The sequence below is a fragment of the Egretta garzetta genome, unplaced genomic scaffold, assembly GCF_000687185.1.
Source record: "Egretta garzetta isolate BGI_Z169 unplaced genomic scaffold, ASM68718v1 scaffold322, whole genome shotgun sequence".
Taxonomy (NCBI): domain Eukaryota; kingdom Metazoa; phylum Chordata; class Aves; order Pelecaniformes; family Ardeidae; genus Egretta; species Egretta garzetta.
The window spans coordinates 4,281,231-4,300,614 of record NW_009259044.1 but is presented as its reverse complement, the minus strand read 5'-3'; the positions used below and the strand labels follow the sequence as shown (position 1 = coordinate 4,300,614).

At 43.9% G+C, this 19,384-nt stretch overlaps 1 protein-coding gene across 1 annotated transcript in view; it reads left to right on the top strand.

Annotated features, from left to right (window-relative positions):
• SV2B (synaptic vesicle glycoprotein 2B) overlaps window positions 1–19,384 on the top strand; it is a 27,275-nt gene that overhangs the window by 4,043 nt on the left and 3,848 nt on the right. Inside the window, exons 2-9 of the mRNA XM_009635066.1 lie at window positions 7,988–8,168; window positions 8,803–8,954; window positions 10,784–10,917; window positions 11,441–11,530; window positions 13,681–13,791; window positions 14,914–15,002; window positions 15,729–15,893; window positions 18,570–18,703. Coding sequence (XP_009633361.1) covers window positions 7,988–8,168; window positions 8,803–8,954; window positions 10,784–10,917; window positions 11,441–11,530; window positions 13,681–13,791; window positions 14,914–15,002; window positions 15,729–15,893; window positions 18,570–18,703 — 1,056 coding nt within the window. The remainder of the gene's footprint in view (window positions 1–7,987; window positions 8,169–8,802; window positions 8,955–10,783; window positions 10,918–11,440; window positions 11,531–13,680; window positions 13,792–14,913; window positions 15,003–15,728; window positions 15,894–18,569; window positions 18,704–19,384) is intronic.

Below are 19,384 nucleotides of genomic sequence, written 5' to 3'. Positions count from 1 at the left end.
TTGCTTCCAGGCAGCTGCTAATGTTTAAACACACGAGAAGGTCTCAGCCATAACAAGAGAGGCCAGGAGGGAAAAAATGGGAAATAAATCAGTCAGGCAATCAAACCCTCACAGAAATAGGAAGGGACAAATAAGAGAGCTAAAGTAGATGCCCCCTAAAGACCAATTTAATGAAGTTCAGCTTCTGCTAAAAGGACATTAAATACTCGTATATTGAATATTTTTCCTCCCTCAGAAAGTAAGCATGGAAAAATATCAAGCAAATTATGGCCAAATTATGCAAAAATTACAAATAAACAGTTGCCCACAGTGTTTCATGAAATGTGTGAAATGAATATGACACATCTTAGAAAACGTTTACATTTTGTGCTGAAAATAAACATCTCGCCATCAGATGCAAATTAACAGCTCTTTTAGGCCTAAATATCCCTAGTGGGACAAAACACATATCTGGAGTTCTTCTGTTATGCAAAATGCTATTTTGAAGGTGATTGCAGGGATATTACAATAAAAAAAAGAAAAAAAGAAACAACAACTGTGTAATTCCATTAGTTTGTAACACTAGTTGTTAAGAATAAGTTTGGTAACTTGTAACAACATTATTTTTACCTATTCATTTTATAAATCTGCTTTGCTGAGCTTTCACCAGTGCTAGTCGTAATAATAATTAATTTTTTAAATTTACTGAAACAGAATATTCCTTTTCAGTATAATACATCCTGTGAGAAACAGATTTTTTTTATTATTTGCTAAGGATAATAGTATGAAGAATCATAAAATTCGTATTTACTTACATGCTGAAAGGCACACGTTATCATTATTTGGAGAGATATCATATAAAATTATATCTTCAAGTGCTTTCAATCACCTCTCGGAGGACTAGATATTATATTTGCAAGCATAGAGCAGTAAATACCCAGGTATAAAAGATGGTGTCATAGTAACATTTTAAACTTTTTCCCATCCTGCATATAAAAAACGGGAGGCACACTTAAAACATCGGACTCCCAGATGCCCGGAGCTGCCGTTGTGTTATCACCATTTCACAGTTCAGTAAGCTGAGACAAGAAGAGTTTTTAGGGCTTTGGCCATAACTGCAAAACAGCCACACCAATGCTGAGAATAAAAATTTGTCTTTCAGGCACACAGCTCCCTTTTCCTTTTTATGATTTAATAATAGTATTTTACAGAGAATATCATCCTACAGACTCGTAGTCTCACAATGTTAGATTAAAAAAAAAAAAAAGAAAAAAGATCCTATTAGTAATTATGCAGTTATGTGGCAATTCAGGCTCAGCTGTGTGAGTCAGGTTAAGTAGGATGTGTAACAATATTAGTTGTGTGAAGAGGATGTTTTATTATCAGCTGAGATAGAATCTGGCCTGAGCTTCTCATTGACCTGAATTCACCTGATATGACAGTAAATCCTAATCCCCTCGGCAGACCTCAGTGGCTTTTCTCTGCTTCTTTTTTTTTCTGGATAAGCACAGACAAGCCCAGCCATTCCCCCCTTGCTCTGCCATGGCCCACGGCTGCCGGTTTTGCACCTCCACAACCATGGACCCACAACATGGCTAAACCCTGGTGAGACCTGCCTGTGTCTGCATCCTTGAGCATCAGCCACGAACTCCTGGCTGCAAAGTTGCTCTTGGGCAGAAACATTCCTGCAGCCCAAGGAGCATCATCATCCCGAGCAGTAGGGACTTGCTAGGGGGGAAAAAAGGAGCTTTTTTGATTTGGGAACACTCCGCACCTTGTGCAGGTCTGATATGGGGTTGGCTGTGTCCCCGTTTATAAACACTGTGGGAATTTCATCTGACGAGAGCCAGCATGAACAGGTTTTCGTTTAACGGCAAAGGGTTTGTTTGGCTTCCTCTGTTGAAAACTTTGCTTTAGCAGAGGGGTTGGGTGGGGGGAACCAGATGGTCCCATGAATATTGTAGTGATGGACAAGTCCCGTGGGGGGACTGTGAAGCTGGCTGAGTGTAAACAGCCACCTACGCCGTGCTGGCAGCGCTCACTGATGTGTTCAGTGTGCGTTGCCTCGCCAGTGCTGCATCAAAGCGCTCGTGGATTCACGCATCCACCTTTGGCTTCAGCGTGCAGAATCCCCTCGATCTCGGCAGCCAGATTCACCCCATATCTACCCCCAGATCTCTGAAAGTATAAAGCCACCTTTCACGTGGGCGATCCGTTTCTCAGTGGCAGAGCCATTAGCTGAGGATGAAGTCTCTCTGCTGGCACTTAATCAACAAGGCAAGTGCAACGAGATGACCCTTTCATTTGATTTCCATTTACAAGGTCAAGGAGATTTACGGGGAAAGCCCTAATAAGCCTACAAGGAAAAAAAGATAAGAAATTTCAGGAAGAAAAGGAAAAAAGGCCCTCAGTTCATCCTCTGCTGAGACTGTCCCCTGTTCTGGGACTCCCTGGCCATCTCTAGAGCACAAGACAGTCAGGGCTACCGCTCTCTATTCCTCCCTTTAAATTACTTATGCACAATTGGATCCTGTGCCTTGCCTCATCCATCTCCCAAATCGTCTAGACCTGACTCACAAAATGTTGTTTGTGTCCATAAAGGCATCCAGATATGACAGATGCTACACTGGTAAGAGTGGTTGGGTTTTGGTTTTATTACAGTTTGAATTGCAAGATATATAAGGTCCTAATCCTTTTCTGTTGTCCACATGCTTCCCCCCTCAAAAGCCTTCTCTTTTACTGTAGTGGGCTTTGAAAGCAGGTAGGAGCTTCCATGTTCCTGTGGCTACTGGCTCCATGCAGACCAGTCAGCAGAGGTGAGACAACCCTGCACCTGGATCCAGGCAGCCTCCTCACCTTCCTGACAGCCCCAAGGACTCTGGGACTGATTCTTCCCATTTAGCTAGGGCTTCTTCTTTGAGTTTTCCATTTATTCCCCGAGTCCTTGTCCTGACTTGAAAGGGATTATTTTCAGATGTGCCTCATTTTTAAGAACTTTAATCCCATTAACTGCCAGTGAAAGAAATTCATGCTTGTGATGGAGGTTTAGGTAAGCTTTGAATTCTTTGTTTTCTTTCTGAATACTTCTAAATATATTGAAAAAGTAAAAAGACAGTTTAGCACACACATACCCATGTACTGTATCCGCCTTTCTTTATTCCTAGAAATTCAGCTTTTAAGTCCACTATTACTGTCTAACATGGAGCATGCAACTTCAATAAAGGCAAATACATTTCTTAGTGTGAAAATGCTGAATATGTTACCTCTTTTCTAGTGAGAATAAGCCCGGTCAGTGGTCACATATTTTCCTTATAACTTCAATGTTGGATGAGTCATAACCTGAAATTTATTCTTAGAATTTCTGCTCTTTGGTTTTCCACAGATTTTATGGGAGGCTATTGCAGACTTCCCCACAGGCATTCATTGTACTCCATCACTCGTGGAATAGTCTGCAAATAATGGCTTATTCAGAGTTGCCCTTAACATTTCAGCCAGCCACTGCATGTGTTAATTGGGAAGCTGGGCCCTCCTAGCGCAGCCTAGGTCTGTGTGGTTTGAAGCCAAGATTTGAGTCAAGTTTCTGGTACAGACTGTTGTTGTTCTGTAGAATATCTGGTGGACAGAAATAACACAGCAAAAGACATACCATTTAATGATCACTTTTCTTGGTCTAATTCTCCTCAAAATTTTAGTTTCCTTGATACAAGCTGGATCTCTTTCAAAGGTAGCAACCATCACTGTGTTCTCCAGAAGACCATCTCTCCTGCATAGAGACTTTATGAGTAACTATTCCACTCCTCCCTGGGTCCCTGCCACCTTATTGCAAATCCAGGACACCTCAATCTGCAAAGCCTGACGTTGTTCTGCACCTTGGGTCCCAAGATCCGTCAGATGACAGAGTGTTTTATGGCAGCTGCCCCGAAAGTTTTAACGATATTGGCCAGAACATACAGTCTTCCCAAAAGAGACCTCTCCATCACAATAAAGTGTCCTGCTGGTTTTGCTTCAGCCCTGAAGTAAACACTTTTATAACCGGGATCCTTCCCTTCAGGAACCGGCCAAGTGGACAGTCTCTGGTCATCCCTGAGGTTTCCTTTACTGCAGATTTTCATTGTTTTAAATTTCTAAGGGCAATGCATCCATTGGTTTATCACATACAACAACCAATTAAAGCTACATCCTCTAAGTAAGTTTGTGACATTAACAGCTCTGCTGTGTTTTATCTTGCTCACTGATGGATGCTGTGTTGCAGAGATATAACCTTCCCTTCCATCACAAGTTTGGGCTCCTCAGTCAGAATCTGCAGGGGGTTGCCCACAAAAGCAGCTCCATTCCACTATGTGAGGCCCAGTTTCAAACACTACCACATCCCATCCTAAGCCCACTCTTGCCCTGGCCAGAGAGCTGGCTGCCCTGCCACCAGCCAGGGCACTCGGCTGCAATAAATCACCAGCTCGAAGACAGTAACAACCTCCTCCACCTCCTCCTGACCTGGGATATTTTCTGTTATTAAGAGGATTTGGATGAACATCTGCCATCCAGGGATTTTCTCTGAGGGGGAAAAAAAAAAAAAAATTAACTCTGGCAGATCATTTTTTTCTCCTCGTGGGGGTCTGGCGGTGTGGGCTGGGCTGGGCTGTGAGCCGCTCGCCCGGTGCTGGCAGGGCTGACTCTCAGATGTGCGGCTGCGATGCACCAGTGAGTAGATGCAGGGTGCATCATCGCTTCCGTCTGCTGGCCACGACCAGAGCTGCTCCATTAAATGTAGCTCAGGAGCCAGGGTAAAAGCATTAAGCCTTACAGCACTGCATTAAGAGTCTTCCTTCAGAAAGATTTTGGACTGAACCATTTTTTTTGCCTCAGCTCTCCCCTGTGATTTGCACTTCAGCAAACAAGCTGCAGACCAAAGTTAATAGAGAAAGAGATCCCAGATTCCCAGCTGTGTACATATCTTCTCTGACTGCTGCAGATCAGTAGCTGAAACCTTTATGCACCACAAGATCACCTCACCAGGACAGCTCGGGTGAGGAGAGTAGCACCAAGAGTCTGGGTATTGATTGCACAGGGCCACGTGATTGTGGTGGAGGTACAATTGCGCTGGCAAAATCCTGTGCCATGGTTCTGGTACAAAAGCTGTTAAGAGGCAAGAACAGAGTTTCTGCCTTTGACAAACAAAATCCCTATTGCCCATTAGACATCGTGTGGATAGGAAAGAAAGCAGAACCATTCTCAGAGAGGTGACCCCACTGCCCTGCTACAGAACAGGCAGAAGTCCAAACTTTTCCACTTCTGATCAACGTGAGACAAGCACCCTTCAAATGCTGCAGTGGCTCTCTTTTAATTTAGTAATGCATTTCAAATCAATCGCAGGCATTCGCAGTCAAAAGAAAGACAGAATCAGCTGCCAATTATCTCTCTGCATTAGTCCTTAGCCAGCTTTGCTGGGTGGCATAGAACAGCTTCAGCCATCAGACTGATCATTAACAAATTGCAAAAAAATTCATCGTCACTGTATTCCCCAAGTGATGTGTTTGACAGAACAGGTCCTGGGGAAGATGTTGGTTCTCAAGAGAAGTCAACACTTGATTCAAGGTGAGGACGGATCCTCCAAAGGGGCGTTCTTCAACAATGCCTGAAAAATATTTCTTTGAGCTGCATTTCTTCAGTCAGCAAATAGGAATGTTTCCTATTAAGGCAGTGTATTTACTTGCTCAGCATCCCTTGCCTTCATTGGGAGCCAGGAGTGCAGGGAACACTGCTGCTTTTCTTGAGTTACCGTGTTTCCTTCAACCCCTGCTCAGCTGGGCCTTGAACCTGCCATGCCCCCAGTCTCCAAGCATCATTTTTTTCCTTCAAGAACCCCCTGCTTTGCAAGTTCTGCTTTTCAGCAAGCAGATATTCCTCCACCCTGACATAGTTCAGCTCCTCTAGATCATATCCAGCCTTGAACAGGTCCCATCAGGATCTCCACAGCAGGACTGTGCAGCCTATAGGCATAGACTATAATCTTGCCTATAGTGTCTGAGATGATATAGGAGGTGCTCAGGGAACAGCCTCTTGCACCTCTGTGGTCCCCCAGGAAACATAGCAGTTGCCACCAGTTTCTTGTGAAATGTGGTGATGGTGACGCTGCTCCTACTCTCTGGACCACCAGCTTGCGGTAGACAGCTCTGAGACACACGTGGCTTAGTAGCCAAGGAGCTGCCAATTCAGTAACAGAGTGCTTGGAGGTGCTGCCCCAAACCCTTCCATGTCAGCAGCTGGCAGAGCCATCAGAGCATCCTGTAAAGTCACCTGGTCACCAGGTGTTTTGGTCCTGCAGTGCTAAGGCAGAGGCAGCCGCACACAGCAAGCAGACAAAGCGTGAAAGGCTTTGTCTTTGCACTGTGAAACCTGGAATAACTTCAGTAGCACAGATCCACCTGCTGATAGTCTGTCTCCTTGTGGTCTTGCCTCACCTGGGCTTTTTCAGAGGTGCCTGGGAGACACAGGATGCTGCCTGATCCCTTCCATCCTTACATCTTCCCTGGATCAAAGGAATGAACAGAGATTTTTTCACAGACAGACCTAAAATAAAAACCTGAAGCCCAGAGGCCAATACAGCCTTCAAAGACCTGGTCTATGTGCTGCCAGCTGCTGGACTGACCAATTCCCAGATGTTATTCCTTAACAGCAGTGCAAATCATGTCACTCTAGCTGATCAATGTTTCCAACCCTCCAGCACTGATTGCCATTAGATTTTAAATGCTTAATATTTGATCCTGCTGTCCTTTCATATCATAACTCCTTCAGGCCTCAGCACGAAATTTGCCAGTAAAAGGATCATAGCTTGTGGTTATTCCTGGGAATATTCTTGCTCACTGAATTCTCTGCATCTGGAAAGTAGATAAAATAAGTGGAAAAAAAAATCCTGGACCTGTGAGCATTATTAATTAGTGCTATTTACACTGGTACCCAGTTAAAGGAAAAGGCAACGGTGGCCCTTCTGGTGGCGGTGTCAGTAGAAGAGCCAAGGACAACTGCTGTGTTTGTTAGGCCAGAGTTGTGAGCACATAGTGAGCTGGGTACAGGGAGCTTATTTGGAGAAGAAAACCATTCTTTCCTATTCAGCCCAGCACTAAATGTAGTCACTGAAACTGTCTTTTGAGGATCCCATGGTAGAAGATATAATGAAGTCAAGTTAAAAAGAAGAACCCATTTTTCTTAACAGTCAGAGTGATAACTCTCTAGCGCTAACTGTGGAGACAAGCAGTAGGTTCTCCCTTCTCCTGCAATTTTCAGGTGAAGACTGCACTCTTTTCAGTACGTTATCCTTTAGTTAGATGCCAGGTCTTGGCTTAGTAATGAGGGAAGTAGCTGTGCTAGACAAGGTGCATCTCGGTAACAGGCTGATCCTTTCAGATAAAGCGAGGAAAAGCAGAGAGTGTAAGAGATGAGATACTGCAAAGGAAGCATGGGTAGGATAGGTAACCTACAAAGAGATTTGGCCATGCCTTAGCAGTCTCTCTGCCCTCACCGCTTTCCGAATATAATCAGCAGCCAGAGCGAGCCTCCTCCCTACGCATCCTCAGGCTCGTTGCACTCAGGAGGGTTAGCGGTGTTAAGACATCAGACTTCTGTTGTAGCGTTGGTGGCACATAGCTGGGACACGTGTATCCTAAGCTGCTTATGCCTGGCCATTGCTTACGTGCAGGGGATATGTGAGCAGTGAGGTTGGGAAAGAAAGATGTGGGTCTGGTCAAATGAGGGTATGACTATACTGCATGAATGAATGCAGTACGGAGTGATGCAGGCCCATGAGCAGAAGATGGGAAAATTAGGTTTCACCAATGGATAGAGTTTGTGGCACCTGAGATACCTAATTTGGGGGGTGATGTGGGTGTCTCTGCTTTATTGCCTAGTATACTCTGTCGACATCACCAGCCATATGGGCGCTTTCAGATCTGCTTCTACATTGCATACTATTTCTACCCAGTTACCAAACTCACTGTCTCTCTCTCTATTTTAGGCTTGATAGTCTACTTAGGAATGATGGTGGGGGCTGTCGTGCTGGGTGGCCTCGCTGATAAACTGGGAAGAAAGAAATGCCTCATGATATCACTTGCAATCAATGCTGCCTTCGCGTTCCTCTCCTCCTTCGTCCAGGGATATGGATTTTTCCTCTTCTGCCGCCTTATCTCGGGCCTCGGGTGGGTAACTGGTGAATCGTTCCCATGTCCTGGAGGAGTCCTGTCACAGCTCAGCAGTTTGGGTGTGTGGGGTGGGAGAAGGAAGTCTGCTCCAGGGATGCATCTCTGGTACCGAGCCAGGACGGCATTGCTGTTTAGCACGTGTGGTTGCATTACCTCACTCTTGACCCTTAAAGTGTTAGCAGTGAGAAAGTTTGGTCATTGACGTTCTTCTGGTACTGCCCAAATTGTGCAGGAAGGTGAGAGAGACTGATAAACGCCCACCTCATTTTACAAACCTTACTGCCAGGGCCTTTGATGGGACCCTCAGCGGTTCCCCTCACCTGCCTGTATTTTGCCTCCCTAAAATGAGTGATCACAAAATAACCACAGAGAAGACACCTAGGTGAAGAGTAAGGCATTGCACTGGCTTTGTATAAACTGTACAGGAGATTCAGCTTTCAGAGCATGAGAGGACCTTGTTTATCTTTGATGTCTAAGACCAGTCCAGCCAAAGAGAGATTCGCATTTTTCCTACGCGTCTCACTTTTGTGCAGTGCATCTGTGAGTGTGATCTTCCCTTTTATATGTGCAATTCAAACTGCAAAGACATTGAAGACTCTTACTCTTCTCATGTGCTGTTTTTTCTCCTCAGTATTGGGGGAGCCCTCCCCATCGTGTTTGCCTATTTCTCTGAATTCCTATCTCGTGAGAAGAGGGGGGAACACCTGAGCTGGCTTTGCATGTTCTGGATGATTGGTGGCATTTTTGCTTCAGCAATGGCTTGGAGCATCATCCCACATTACGGTAACTGTTTTGTGCTATTGGCCACGTCCCTGCATCACTACACCACCCCAAAATCCCGCACAGGTAACGGTAGTCAGTACTTACACATCCCAGCATAAACAACACTGAAAATAATAGATACCTGGAGTGCACACAAAAGGTCTGATAAATTGACTGCATGATATTAAGACTGTAAATAGGACTGATGAGGGCTTCGAATACACCCCCTGAGTTATTTTGCCAGAGCCTGAGCTCTTAATCTAAATGTCAGTGTGTTCAGGGAAAACTGGACTGAGATCATATTGCAAAAATTGATCCATTATCAAAAATAACTAACTTCAGTCAGGGATTTACTGGGTGCTATGAATGACAGCAGTGAGGGCAGCACAAGCTCTTTTCCTTAGCCAAGTGCCAACACCCTCAGGGCTGTGTATCTGGCCACGCGTCTCCCCAGCATGCGGTGGGCTGGAGCCACAGCTCACCTCTCCTAACTGGGCAGAGGAGTGGAATGGGTTCCCTGCCCAGGGGTGGAAGGGGGAGAGAAAAAGTGGGTGGGCATACTCTGAAACATATTCTTGCTCTGAGGAGCAAAAATCTGCATGTCACGTGGTATTCCTCATAACTCGTGTGTATCTCAGGAAAATGCCAGAAGCAAATATCTACTGGAAAAGATTAATTCCCTCAGTATTCGGTGACACCAGCTGTTTGCAAAATCCTGCTTGAGGAAAGTAGGACAGGCCACAAAGGCCATGAAGAAAGACACTAACATTTACCTAGCTATCCATTCATTTTTACCATGTTTAAAGTACATTCAGTATAAAGAAATGTTCATGCTTTTAATTGATATGACAGAGACTGTTGGAACAAATAGGCAAACTTACTGCCTAGTGGTGTCAGGTTGAAAGAATTCTATTATCTGCAACTACATTTGCTTTGAAAAGCCCTTATGCAATTACATTACATTTCTTTTTCAGATGACTTTTTGATGCTGTGTTTTTATAGTTTCTCTTTTCAATTTCCCATGTTCCCCTACTATTTTGGAACTTCGGGAAATGAGTAGAACACCATGACCAACTCAGATGAGACCTCTGCCAAAGCCATTGATCGATTATTTCCTTCTTATGTGAAGAAAAATGTTGATAGAAAAAAAAATTGAATTAAACATTTCTTCTGAGATTTGAGCCTAGGGAAAGCAAATGGAGCAATATAAGAATGATGCTGTACTTTCTAGTCCTTCGCGGGGGGATACCTGACCTGGTCAGACATCAGGGAAAACAGCAGGAAAAGGAGAATCTCAAATGCAGGAAAAGGATCTTGATTCTTCTAAATTTGAATGCCAGCTCAGATTCTGTAGTTCTGGAAAAAAATAAACTTGCTTTCCAAGCTCGCTTCCATAAAAAGTGAAATGCATGTGCGAGGTACAAGATGGAAAGGAGCCGACTAACGTGTCTCCCAGATCAGACACGATTTAACCTTGTAAACTTTTTGTAATATCACTGAGCAGCAATAAATTATAGCCCTGATTCCTCTACCTTTTCCCAGCCTTACATGCCTACAGCTGCATGGAGCTATTCTTATCACTAGGTGATTTCTAAATGCAAAGATAAAAGAAGGTTTTTAAAAGGCAGAGCCTGAGCAAGTGTGCTCCATTTTCTGTAGTGAACATGAACTCATTTGCTGTTATCTACTGAGCATGCTATTGAGCTTCTAAGAGCCGCCGTTGCTAAGAATAGCAAACTTTCAACCTGTCCCTGTGTCATACAGAGCTGTAAAGTTCAGAGCTGCTTTAGGAGAGAAAGACTCAGAATGCCTGGTCGGTATTTTTACTTTTTGGCTCTTGCTGTTTCCAGGCTGGGGGTTCAGTATGGGAACGAAGTACCACTTCCACAGCTGGAGAGTCTTTGTACTCGTCTGCTCTCTGCCCTGTATCGCCTCCCTGGTGGCGCTGAAATTCATGCCTGAAAGCCCGCGGTTTTTGCTGGAGGTAAGGTGATTCATCTGAACGTTGCAAGTCTGGTGTTAGCAGAGGATAGCTGGTCACCGTCTGTCTGTCTTTGTCCCATCAAACATGGATAACACAAGCTCAGAGGCAAAACCACTCCTCCATGTCTACAGTAGCTCCAAAATTGCTTAAACCCCAAAGACTACAGACTATGGGGTCAATCAGCGATGGTTACCTAGCTGAAGTTAACCCAGTAAGTCTTTAGCAGAGGTGGGATTAGAGCCCAGGTCTGCTCATCCATTTCCTCTTCTTTCACCTGGTTTTAAAGCTCTGTTTTGACTCCTCTCCCACCTCAGACAGTTTTAGGGTAACTCCTTCCTTCAGCATAGAGATGCTGCACTCTGTGAATAACAACCATGCTTTCAGCTCTTCACGTTTAACACAGCCAGTGCTGTATGTGTGCTTCTCCATTATGTTGGACCTCCAGAACGGGTTTCCCTATGCTTTGGTAAATTACAGAGCAGGGAACTCCAACATTTGCTTTCCTTTTCTTTGGTGTTTTCAGATAGGTAAACATGATGAAGCCTGGATGATCCTCAAACAAGTTCATGACACCAACATGCGGGCCAAGGGCGAGCCAGAGAGGGTGTTTACGGTGAGTTTAACAAAGCCATTGGTGTGTTAAAAAGAAAGGTTGGACATACCTTCCTTGGTGCAGCACAGCACCAGTTTACTCCTCCTCGAGGCTCTTTCAGTGTGACCTCCCCCAGCAATTAGAAAAAGGACTCTGAGATATATTTTGTGCCTTTAATGTTAGGTGCCAGTCTGTTTTTTCAAGAATTAGTCAATCCTGTGAACTGCAGTGAGTACTCTTCATTCTTGGTGTTACTCTACAGCATGTAGAGCAGTGATTTTCCAATTACACACACGTTTAATTGGTCTGCTGTAAGAGACTAAAACCAAATAAGAGATATTAGTCATGTGGGAGACCTGAGTCACTCCTTTCTCCATTCTGGCTTCTAATCAAACTGATTAAACTTCATGTACCTTCTAATGAGCTTCCCAAACTCCACCTGCCTCATACCCAATCTTTAATCTCTCCAAGGGAAAGTGGGACAAGTGGCTATTACTCATTAGGTGCTGCTTGTCATGAAAAAGGTCACACCAGTGGACTTCGTTAATAGTAAAATCAGGCAAAAGGTGCATACTGGGGTTAGTTGCAAATTGCTATAATTCAGTTGTAAACTCCCCGTGAGCCCGTCAGGGAATAGCTCTTGACTTATGCTTTTAAAGATGGGAGGAAACATGCTCTTAAAGGATGGAGAAAAGGAGCTATAGTTGTGTGTGAAACATGTCTTTTTGAACAAGAAAAACAAGACTCTGTGTTCAGAAGGGTTGTCGCAAAACAGGGCCCCTCAGGAATGATCCTTCGAGAAAATTAGAGATTAATATCAGTGTGTGACAAACGTGTGCAGGTTCAGGTAGGAACTAAATGAGCATGTGTTATTTTTAGGCTACCAATCATTTGACTAATGTGAACCTTGACAGCCAAGGCAAGAGAGACTGTCTCTCTAAATCCCTATCTGGCTTTGCTGTAACACCAAGCTGGGCTGGCCAGTCGTGCTGGGGGAAAAGAGGACTGAAACTCAATTAAAAAAAAAAAAAAAATCAAAGTAGGGCACTATGAAGTCTGAGCTGAGTAGGAGAATGAAGGAGCAGCTGTACAGCACCCGTTAGTGCTCATTACTCCATCCAACAGTGTCATGACTGCTACAGCATGAGCTGATCTCGGTATCGCACCTCGAGGTACAGCGCGCCGGCTGAATCAAGATTTACTGACATCCGTTGGCACAGGCGGACGATCAGTGCGGTTGGTGTAGCACAAACTGTCAGATTTTATGTTTTTCTGATAGGCCAGAAGTTGCCAGTTTGTGGTGAGTCAGCTGGTACCAGGACAGTTCCCAGATCTGACATTTAAATGGTGCCAGCAAGAGGAACACGAAGACTCCACAGCCGAGCCAAGGCGCTCATTCATACTCAGAAATTTATTCTGTAAATTTTCACCTCCTTCTTGTGTTTACAAACAGATCATGGTTTCCTTGAACATGTCCTTTATTTAAAGTTACTGAGCAAATATTTTCTGGGACCCGTCCTTAGGGTTTCTTGAGCAGTCCACTTCAGGTGTTTGGTACGGAAAATTCACTGTTTTGGTGGCACAAATTGATTGCATGGTGTGGGCTCACTTGATGACAGGATACATCTTCAGATGCAAAGATTCCCATTTACACGTCCATTTGTCATAGAAGTGCTGCCAGTGGTACTTAAAAGGTGCTGAATGAGAAATATTGCTGTCAGTTGTCTTTGAAGAGACAGATCCTGAGGGCACAGTTTGATGCGGATACAAGTAGCTGATCATAATCGCCTCGTCCTAATTTCTAGTAGGAATCTAAGGGATACAGAAATAAGGTAGTGCACAGGCACATTAGCCAATAAATGAAAGACTGAAGTGGATGTGATGCACTTAAAATATTTCAGAGAAGGAGAGAGAGAGAGAGAGAAAGTATGCAGGGATGGAGGAAAGGAAGGAAGGAGGGCAGGTTTCTCTCTATAATAAAATATCTTGCTGTAATTAAATCGGTTAGCTCAGTTGCTAGTAATAACATTCAAGGAAAAGATAGTAAGGGATATCAGGTGGAAACATTGCCCAGAAGACAGTGGAATTTAAAATCTACCCAAGATCAATTCTGGAAACTTCAGTGCAATATTTTTTTTCTCCTTTTTTTTTTTTGTTTTTTTCTTTTCCAGGTTTCCTATATCAAAACTCCAAAGCAAGTAGATGAATTTATTGAAATCCAGAGCTCAACAGGGACCTGGTACCAGCGGTGGCTGGTCAGAATCACAACCACTTTCAAACAGGTAAGGAAAAAACATTCCACGGGGGCTTTTGAGCTTTGGGCTCTAGTGCCTCAGTGCTTCAGGTCATTGAAACACCGAGTCTCACTCAAAAACATTTGCTGGTGCTTGCAAAGGGCTGTAAACTCATTGCACTCATTGCACAGTGTGCATCTGCAAACTGCCAGGCCCCCAAAAGTCCCTCTCAGCATCACGGGAGTCCAGCTGTGCTAATGGCAGAACTTCCAGGACAAGCCACAGCCCCAAGCACTTGAATCTCCTCCGGGGCAGATAAATATTGATTCCCTCTCCCCCAAGCCTAAGTGAATTTACCACCCGCAGTGGATTCAGAAGAGTGTTTGCTCCTTGCTCCTGCTGAGACTGAGTTTCTAACAATATTTTATTGTCTCTTCAGCTAATTTAACTTTTCACACATGCTATGGTGCTTACTTATGCCCATGCAGAACTTTCTGGAAAATCTTGCCAGATCTTCTAGGCTAGGAGGATGAGCTTAAAGTAAAAGAGAGTCTTAATTAATAGCAATGCAAGGTGCTATACTATTACTGTGTTTATGTGGCAAGTCAAAAGCATGAGGAGTTATGTCCCCTCACGTTCCTGGCAGCATTTCCTGCAGCAGGTTAAGAAGAGCAGATTTTGGTCTCCCTCCTGCTCTGCTTGGCTTCATCCCTACCTGAGATCATCTTAGCCCTCCTAAAGTGCCAGCTCTATTTGGGTTTTTGCTCTTCAGTGAGCTTCAGAGCTCGGTTTGAAAGCACCCTTGAGACCATACATATATTTGAAAAGACAAAATTGTGAGAGGATCTGAGAACAGGCTCATATCCACATTTACTGATATAGTCTGAGAGAGACACTGCATCATCCCGGCCCAGTCCTAGTCATGCACTCCAGCTTATTACAGAGAGTTCAGATCAAGTACCCTGGCACATAACGGAATAAGTGATCTTTTTGTAAGCCATTTATCTCGATAAATGTAATTTTAAACAAACACTGAATATAAGCCACACACCTGACCTTCCCCCAATGAGCCCTTTTTACTGACATTAAATTTATGATGCACTCAGAAATTAATCTGCCAAGTGTCTGCTAGGGTTTCCTTGCAGCTAATTCGTTCTTGTGGATTTGTAGGTCTGGGACAACGTGCTATATTGTTTAACAGCCCAGTACAGGATGAACACACTGATGCTGGCTGTGGTTTGGTTTACAATGGCCTTAAGGTACAGTACTTCTTTAACTTTTTCAGGAAACTAGAGGGCCCTCAGAGTTTGAATAATTATTTGCACATTTAAATAAACTGCTACAAAATTAATCCTGGTCTTATTTTAAACAGTCTTTGTGTACTAAGCCTTGCTCTTCTCCAAACTATTGATCAACCTGATTGCTTATATTGGAGTACAAGGTGCTTTGAACAAATCAGGACTTGAGAATTGTCAGTAGGGCAGTAGTATATCAACTTTCTTACCTCCAGATCTGTTGTTTGACCTTATCCACAAAAACCCCACAACCCAACCTGATTCTCAGCTGTTCCTTAGTCTAGATAAAAACTATTCAGGTAAATTTTGTCTCTCACTTAAACCTCACTCTTGCAGAAATCTGCCTTCTGGGGGTTTCCACATTTCTTGCTGCTCTGCTGGTCTCTTGGGCAGCAAGGGTAGCACATTGCTGAATTCCCCAGCCAAGGAGCCAATGTCATTAAAGCTCAGATGAATTGTTCTGCTTTAAGTGAACAAAAATGGATCAACATCCTTCTGAGAACAGCTGGGTGTTTAGAGTAGAGAGACCCTTTTCTCGGTCCTGTGTCAGAGCTGAGCAAGAATTTGTATCAGAAATGCATTTGCATCAGAAACCGCACAAATTCACAAGCTATGGAGTAGATCATTGGAAAAGCCCTGTGGTATTTGCAGTGCTTGCATCCCTAATGTATTTCTCCCATCCTGCTATAGTTACTATGGCCTTATTGTCTGGTTCCCTGATATGATCCGGTATCTCCAAGAAGAAGCATATGAATCCCGAGTGAAGATCTTTGATGAGGAAGAAGTGTCACACTTCACCTTTAATTTCACCCTGGAAAACCAGATCCATAGAAATGGGGAATACAGAAATGATAAGTAAGTGAACAGAACTTGGCTCAATGCAGGTGAGATGAAATACCTTGGTCCTCTCCAATTCAGTAACTCAAAATTTCTAGAAAGCTTTTTTTTTTTTGTTTTTCCACCAACTTGAAAATCTCTGTGTTCTTTCTGGTGCTCAGTCTTTATCTCTCAAATCCCAAAGGCCGTTTTCCACAGACCAAATATCCTTTCCCTCCTGCTTTTCACACACTCTGCCTCAGCCACTCACATCTCCAGACCCAAGGGGATGCATGTGAGGAGTCCTGCTTCCAGCATCCCCTTGTTGGGAGCAGGGCAGTGGGCACCCATCTGGCTGTGCTGGGCAGCTCTGCATGCAGAGGTGACTTCTCTTTCCTTAGCACATGCTGACATCTACTGGTCTTGGGCAGCAGGGACCATCACTTGAAACTGCTCCACTGCTGCATTTCCAGAAAAAAACCCCAAAAACTCTTTTCCCTTGAAGTCCTCCATACGACTTACCCTGGTCTCCATCCCGCAGGCCATTTTTGCGAGCGGTGTCATGGCCAGTTGTACTGGTGTGCTTCTGCCACGCTGGCTGGCATCTCCCCACAAAATGACTGTGTCACCTTCTCTTTCAGTGCTTTGATGTCAGTGAAGTTACTCTAGCAGGACATCATTGCTTACCTCCCTTTCTTCTCCTATTTGGTCTGGACTTGGTGGTTTTCCTTCTGCACCCAGCCTGGACCCCAATCACCCTATCAATATAAATCCTAGTGCTTTGTAGCAGGCCATAATTACTTTTCTAAATCACAATAAAATGGGTGCAAAAATACCACTGTGTAAATTCTGCAGGGATCCCACTGCCCCAGACAGACTAGACAGGGTACTGTTCCAGGTGCCTTGCACTGTGTGGGGAGGTCCCACAGGATGTTCAATGTTACAGAAAACACTCACTGTTTTAACCTTCCTGGGTGAAACTATACCTCATTGCCCAGCCAGGTTGTTCCTCTCCTCTCAGAAACCATTTGTCTCCATTTCCTTGGTGTATATCTGATAGACATTGATGGGAGACCACAGTATGTGTCCCCATGTCTTTCCAGAGACGTCCTCTGCCGTAAGGAGCTGTACTTGATGGTGCACACCTAGTCCCATAATTCCTATTCCCCTGCCTATCAAGGAGCCAAACAAAGCATGGGGAAAAGTGAGTGGTGGTTAAATTTAGGGTTTGGGGACCCTTATGGCCAGAGGAGATGCTCTGTTTTCACTAAGTTCATTGAGAACTGGGGATGCTCAGCACCGTGCAGGATGAAGACATAAAACTGTGACATACATCACTATTCTCCTGCCTTGGTCCTCTCCAATTCAGTAATTCAAAATCAGATCAAGCTGCATTCCGGTAATACCCAGAGCATATCTCAATATGATTTACAGCTGCATTTTCCCTCCAGCCCTTGGCTGTGAGTTAAAACTCCATTGAACACCAGGCCATTGCTATATGATTTTTAAGGATGGATGTTAAGAAAGCAAACTGCAGGAAAAGGGCTTCTAACAGCCTTTGGGAGTAAATACATCACAAGCTATTACCGAGCAAATGCAGAACAGCTTAAGTTTTGCTGTAACCTATGAGACCTTCTACGTGGAGCAAAAGACTTGAATAGACTTCTTGTGGTATTTTGAGCATTAATAACATGTTCGTAGCTTCAGTTCAGAAGCTCTGCAGTGCTCATTTAATGGTGTAAACAGCCATCATGCACGACTGTGTTGTAAGTGCTCCATTCAATTAGGTTTCTGGGTATATGTTAGAAAGCTTTTTATCTGGTGACAGTTGTGGCCTCCTTAACTACAGCAATAATGCTTGCTCTTAATAGCTCCTTACATCTTCCAAACATGCCTGTGCATTAACTAATACATCTTCTCAGTGTCCCTGCAAAATTTCACAGGTAAATCAATATTGTGTCACCCTTCCGGCAGGCAGGTCAGACGTGTCAAGCTTCCCATCAGAGGCGAAATCAATCACCTGACACAGTTGATTATTTTTAGTGTAATCTGTTTTCATTCCATGATAAGCAATGGTCCTCGAACAGAGGTGGTTACAAACAGAACTCAGATAATCTCCCCATTCTCTCTACAAACTCTACTGCATTTTTGCTTAAAAAAAAATCACCTTGAGTTTAAACAACTGTCAGAAGCCTTTCACTGAATGGCTCAATGGGCTCCTGATAATGTCTGCTTGTATTTATGCTGGAGGAAGGGGCAGCATGAGGAAAGCAGCAAGGTCAGCCCACAAAGAAAATGCCATGCACTGGGTGAAATTATGTCTTCTTCAGATGGACTAGTACTGAAAGTGAGAGGATTTGTGTCCACTCAGCCTTAGAAGCACACTTTCTTAGATGTGACTATTTTGAGGAATAGAAAACCTGCCAGAAATCCTAAAAGAAATCAAAGGAAATCTCTCAAAGAAAACCCTCTTCAAATCCATCTCTCCCACTAGAATACAAAATATGTAAGCATGGCATTGGAAGGACAGTCATGCATTCAAGCAACACCTTTTCTGTAAATGACCCTAGAAATTACCATTGGTGCTCTGTCTTTTGAAACAGCCATTATGCTATATATAGCATATATACAGCTACCATGCTATATATAGCAGGTACCCTATAGGGTAGAAAATACCTTAAAGCACAGAGTGAAGTTCTGTTTCCTGCCCCACAGATTTATTGGCATGAAATTCAAGGAAGTGAGATTTGAGGATTCACTATTTGAGGAATGTTACTTTGAAGATGTGACATCCAGCGAGACCTTCTTTGAAAACTGCACCATCATCTCTACTGTCTTTTATAACACTGGTAATGGGATTCCTGCTAGGGTCTCATCTCTGTAATTAGGAACTCTTTTAGCAGGTTCTGGGAGACAGGATGATAGGGACCTGTGTGTTTGTGTGTGTGCTGGGTAATGAGAGTGATGATGGAAAAAAGATGGTGATGCATTTGGGAGGAGGTTTCAGGTTGCTCCATCAGTGTTTTTAACCACGTGGCTCCTGGTGCCATTGGCTGCTGCACAGGAAATGCAAAAGTCTGCACTCAGACCTTGGCAGGTTAAAGTAATGGCAAAATGCCTAGCAGTTTAACAGCTCAAGTCAACAAATTTGGCTTAAAACATAACTTTAACCAACCTGTGGTTGATGATCATAAGCAGTAAAATATTCACTATTTTATCCTGAAAAAGCTTTTCATTTCTAGTCTAATAGAGCACAAACCATAATGCCATGAAAGCAAGAGCCTGCATTGTCTCATCCTTGTGGCATGGGGATACTGGTCCAGGTGACTCCACAAATACAAGGAGTACATGATTTTGGCACCCACCAGGTGCCAAGCATGCAGCTAGAGTTTGCCACTAAAATGAAAACTCGCTGGCCATTTCCATTTGATGAGGAGCTCCTCTAAGATCTTTGATTTGGTTTTGATCCTGATTCCTCTTGCTGCTGTATGAAGGGACACCAGCCAAGCAGGATCATGACTTTGCCTCTT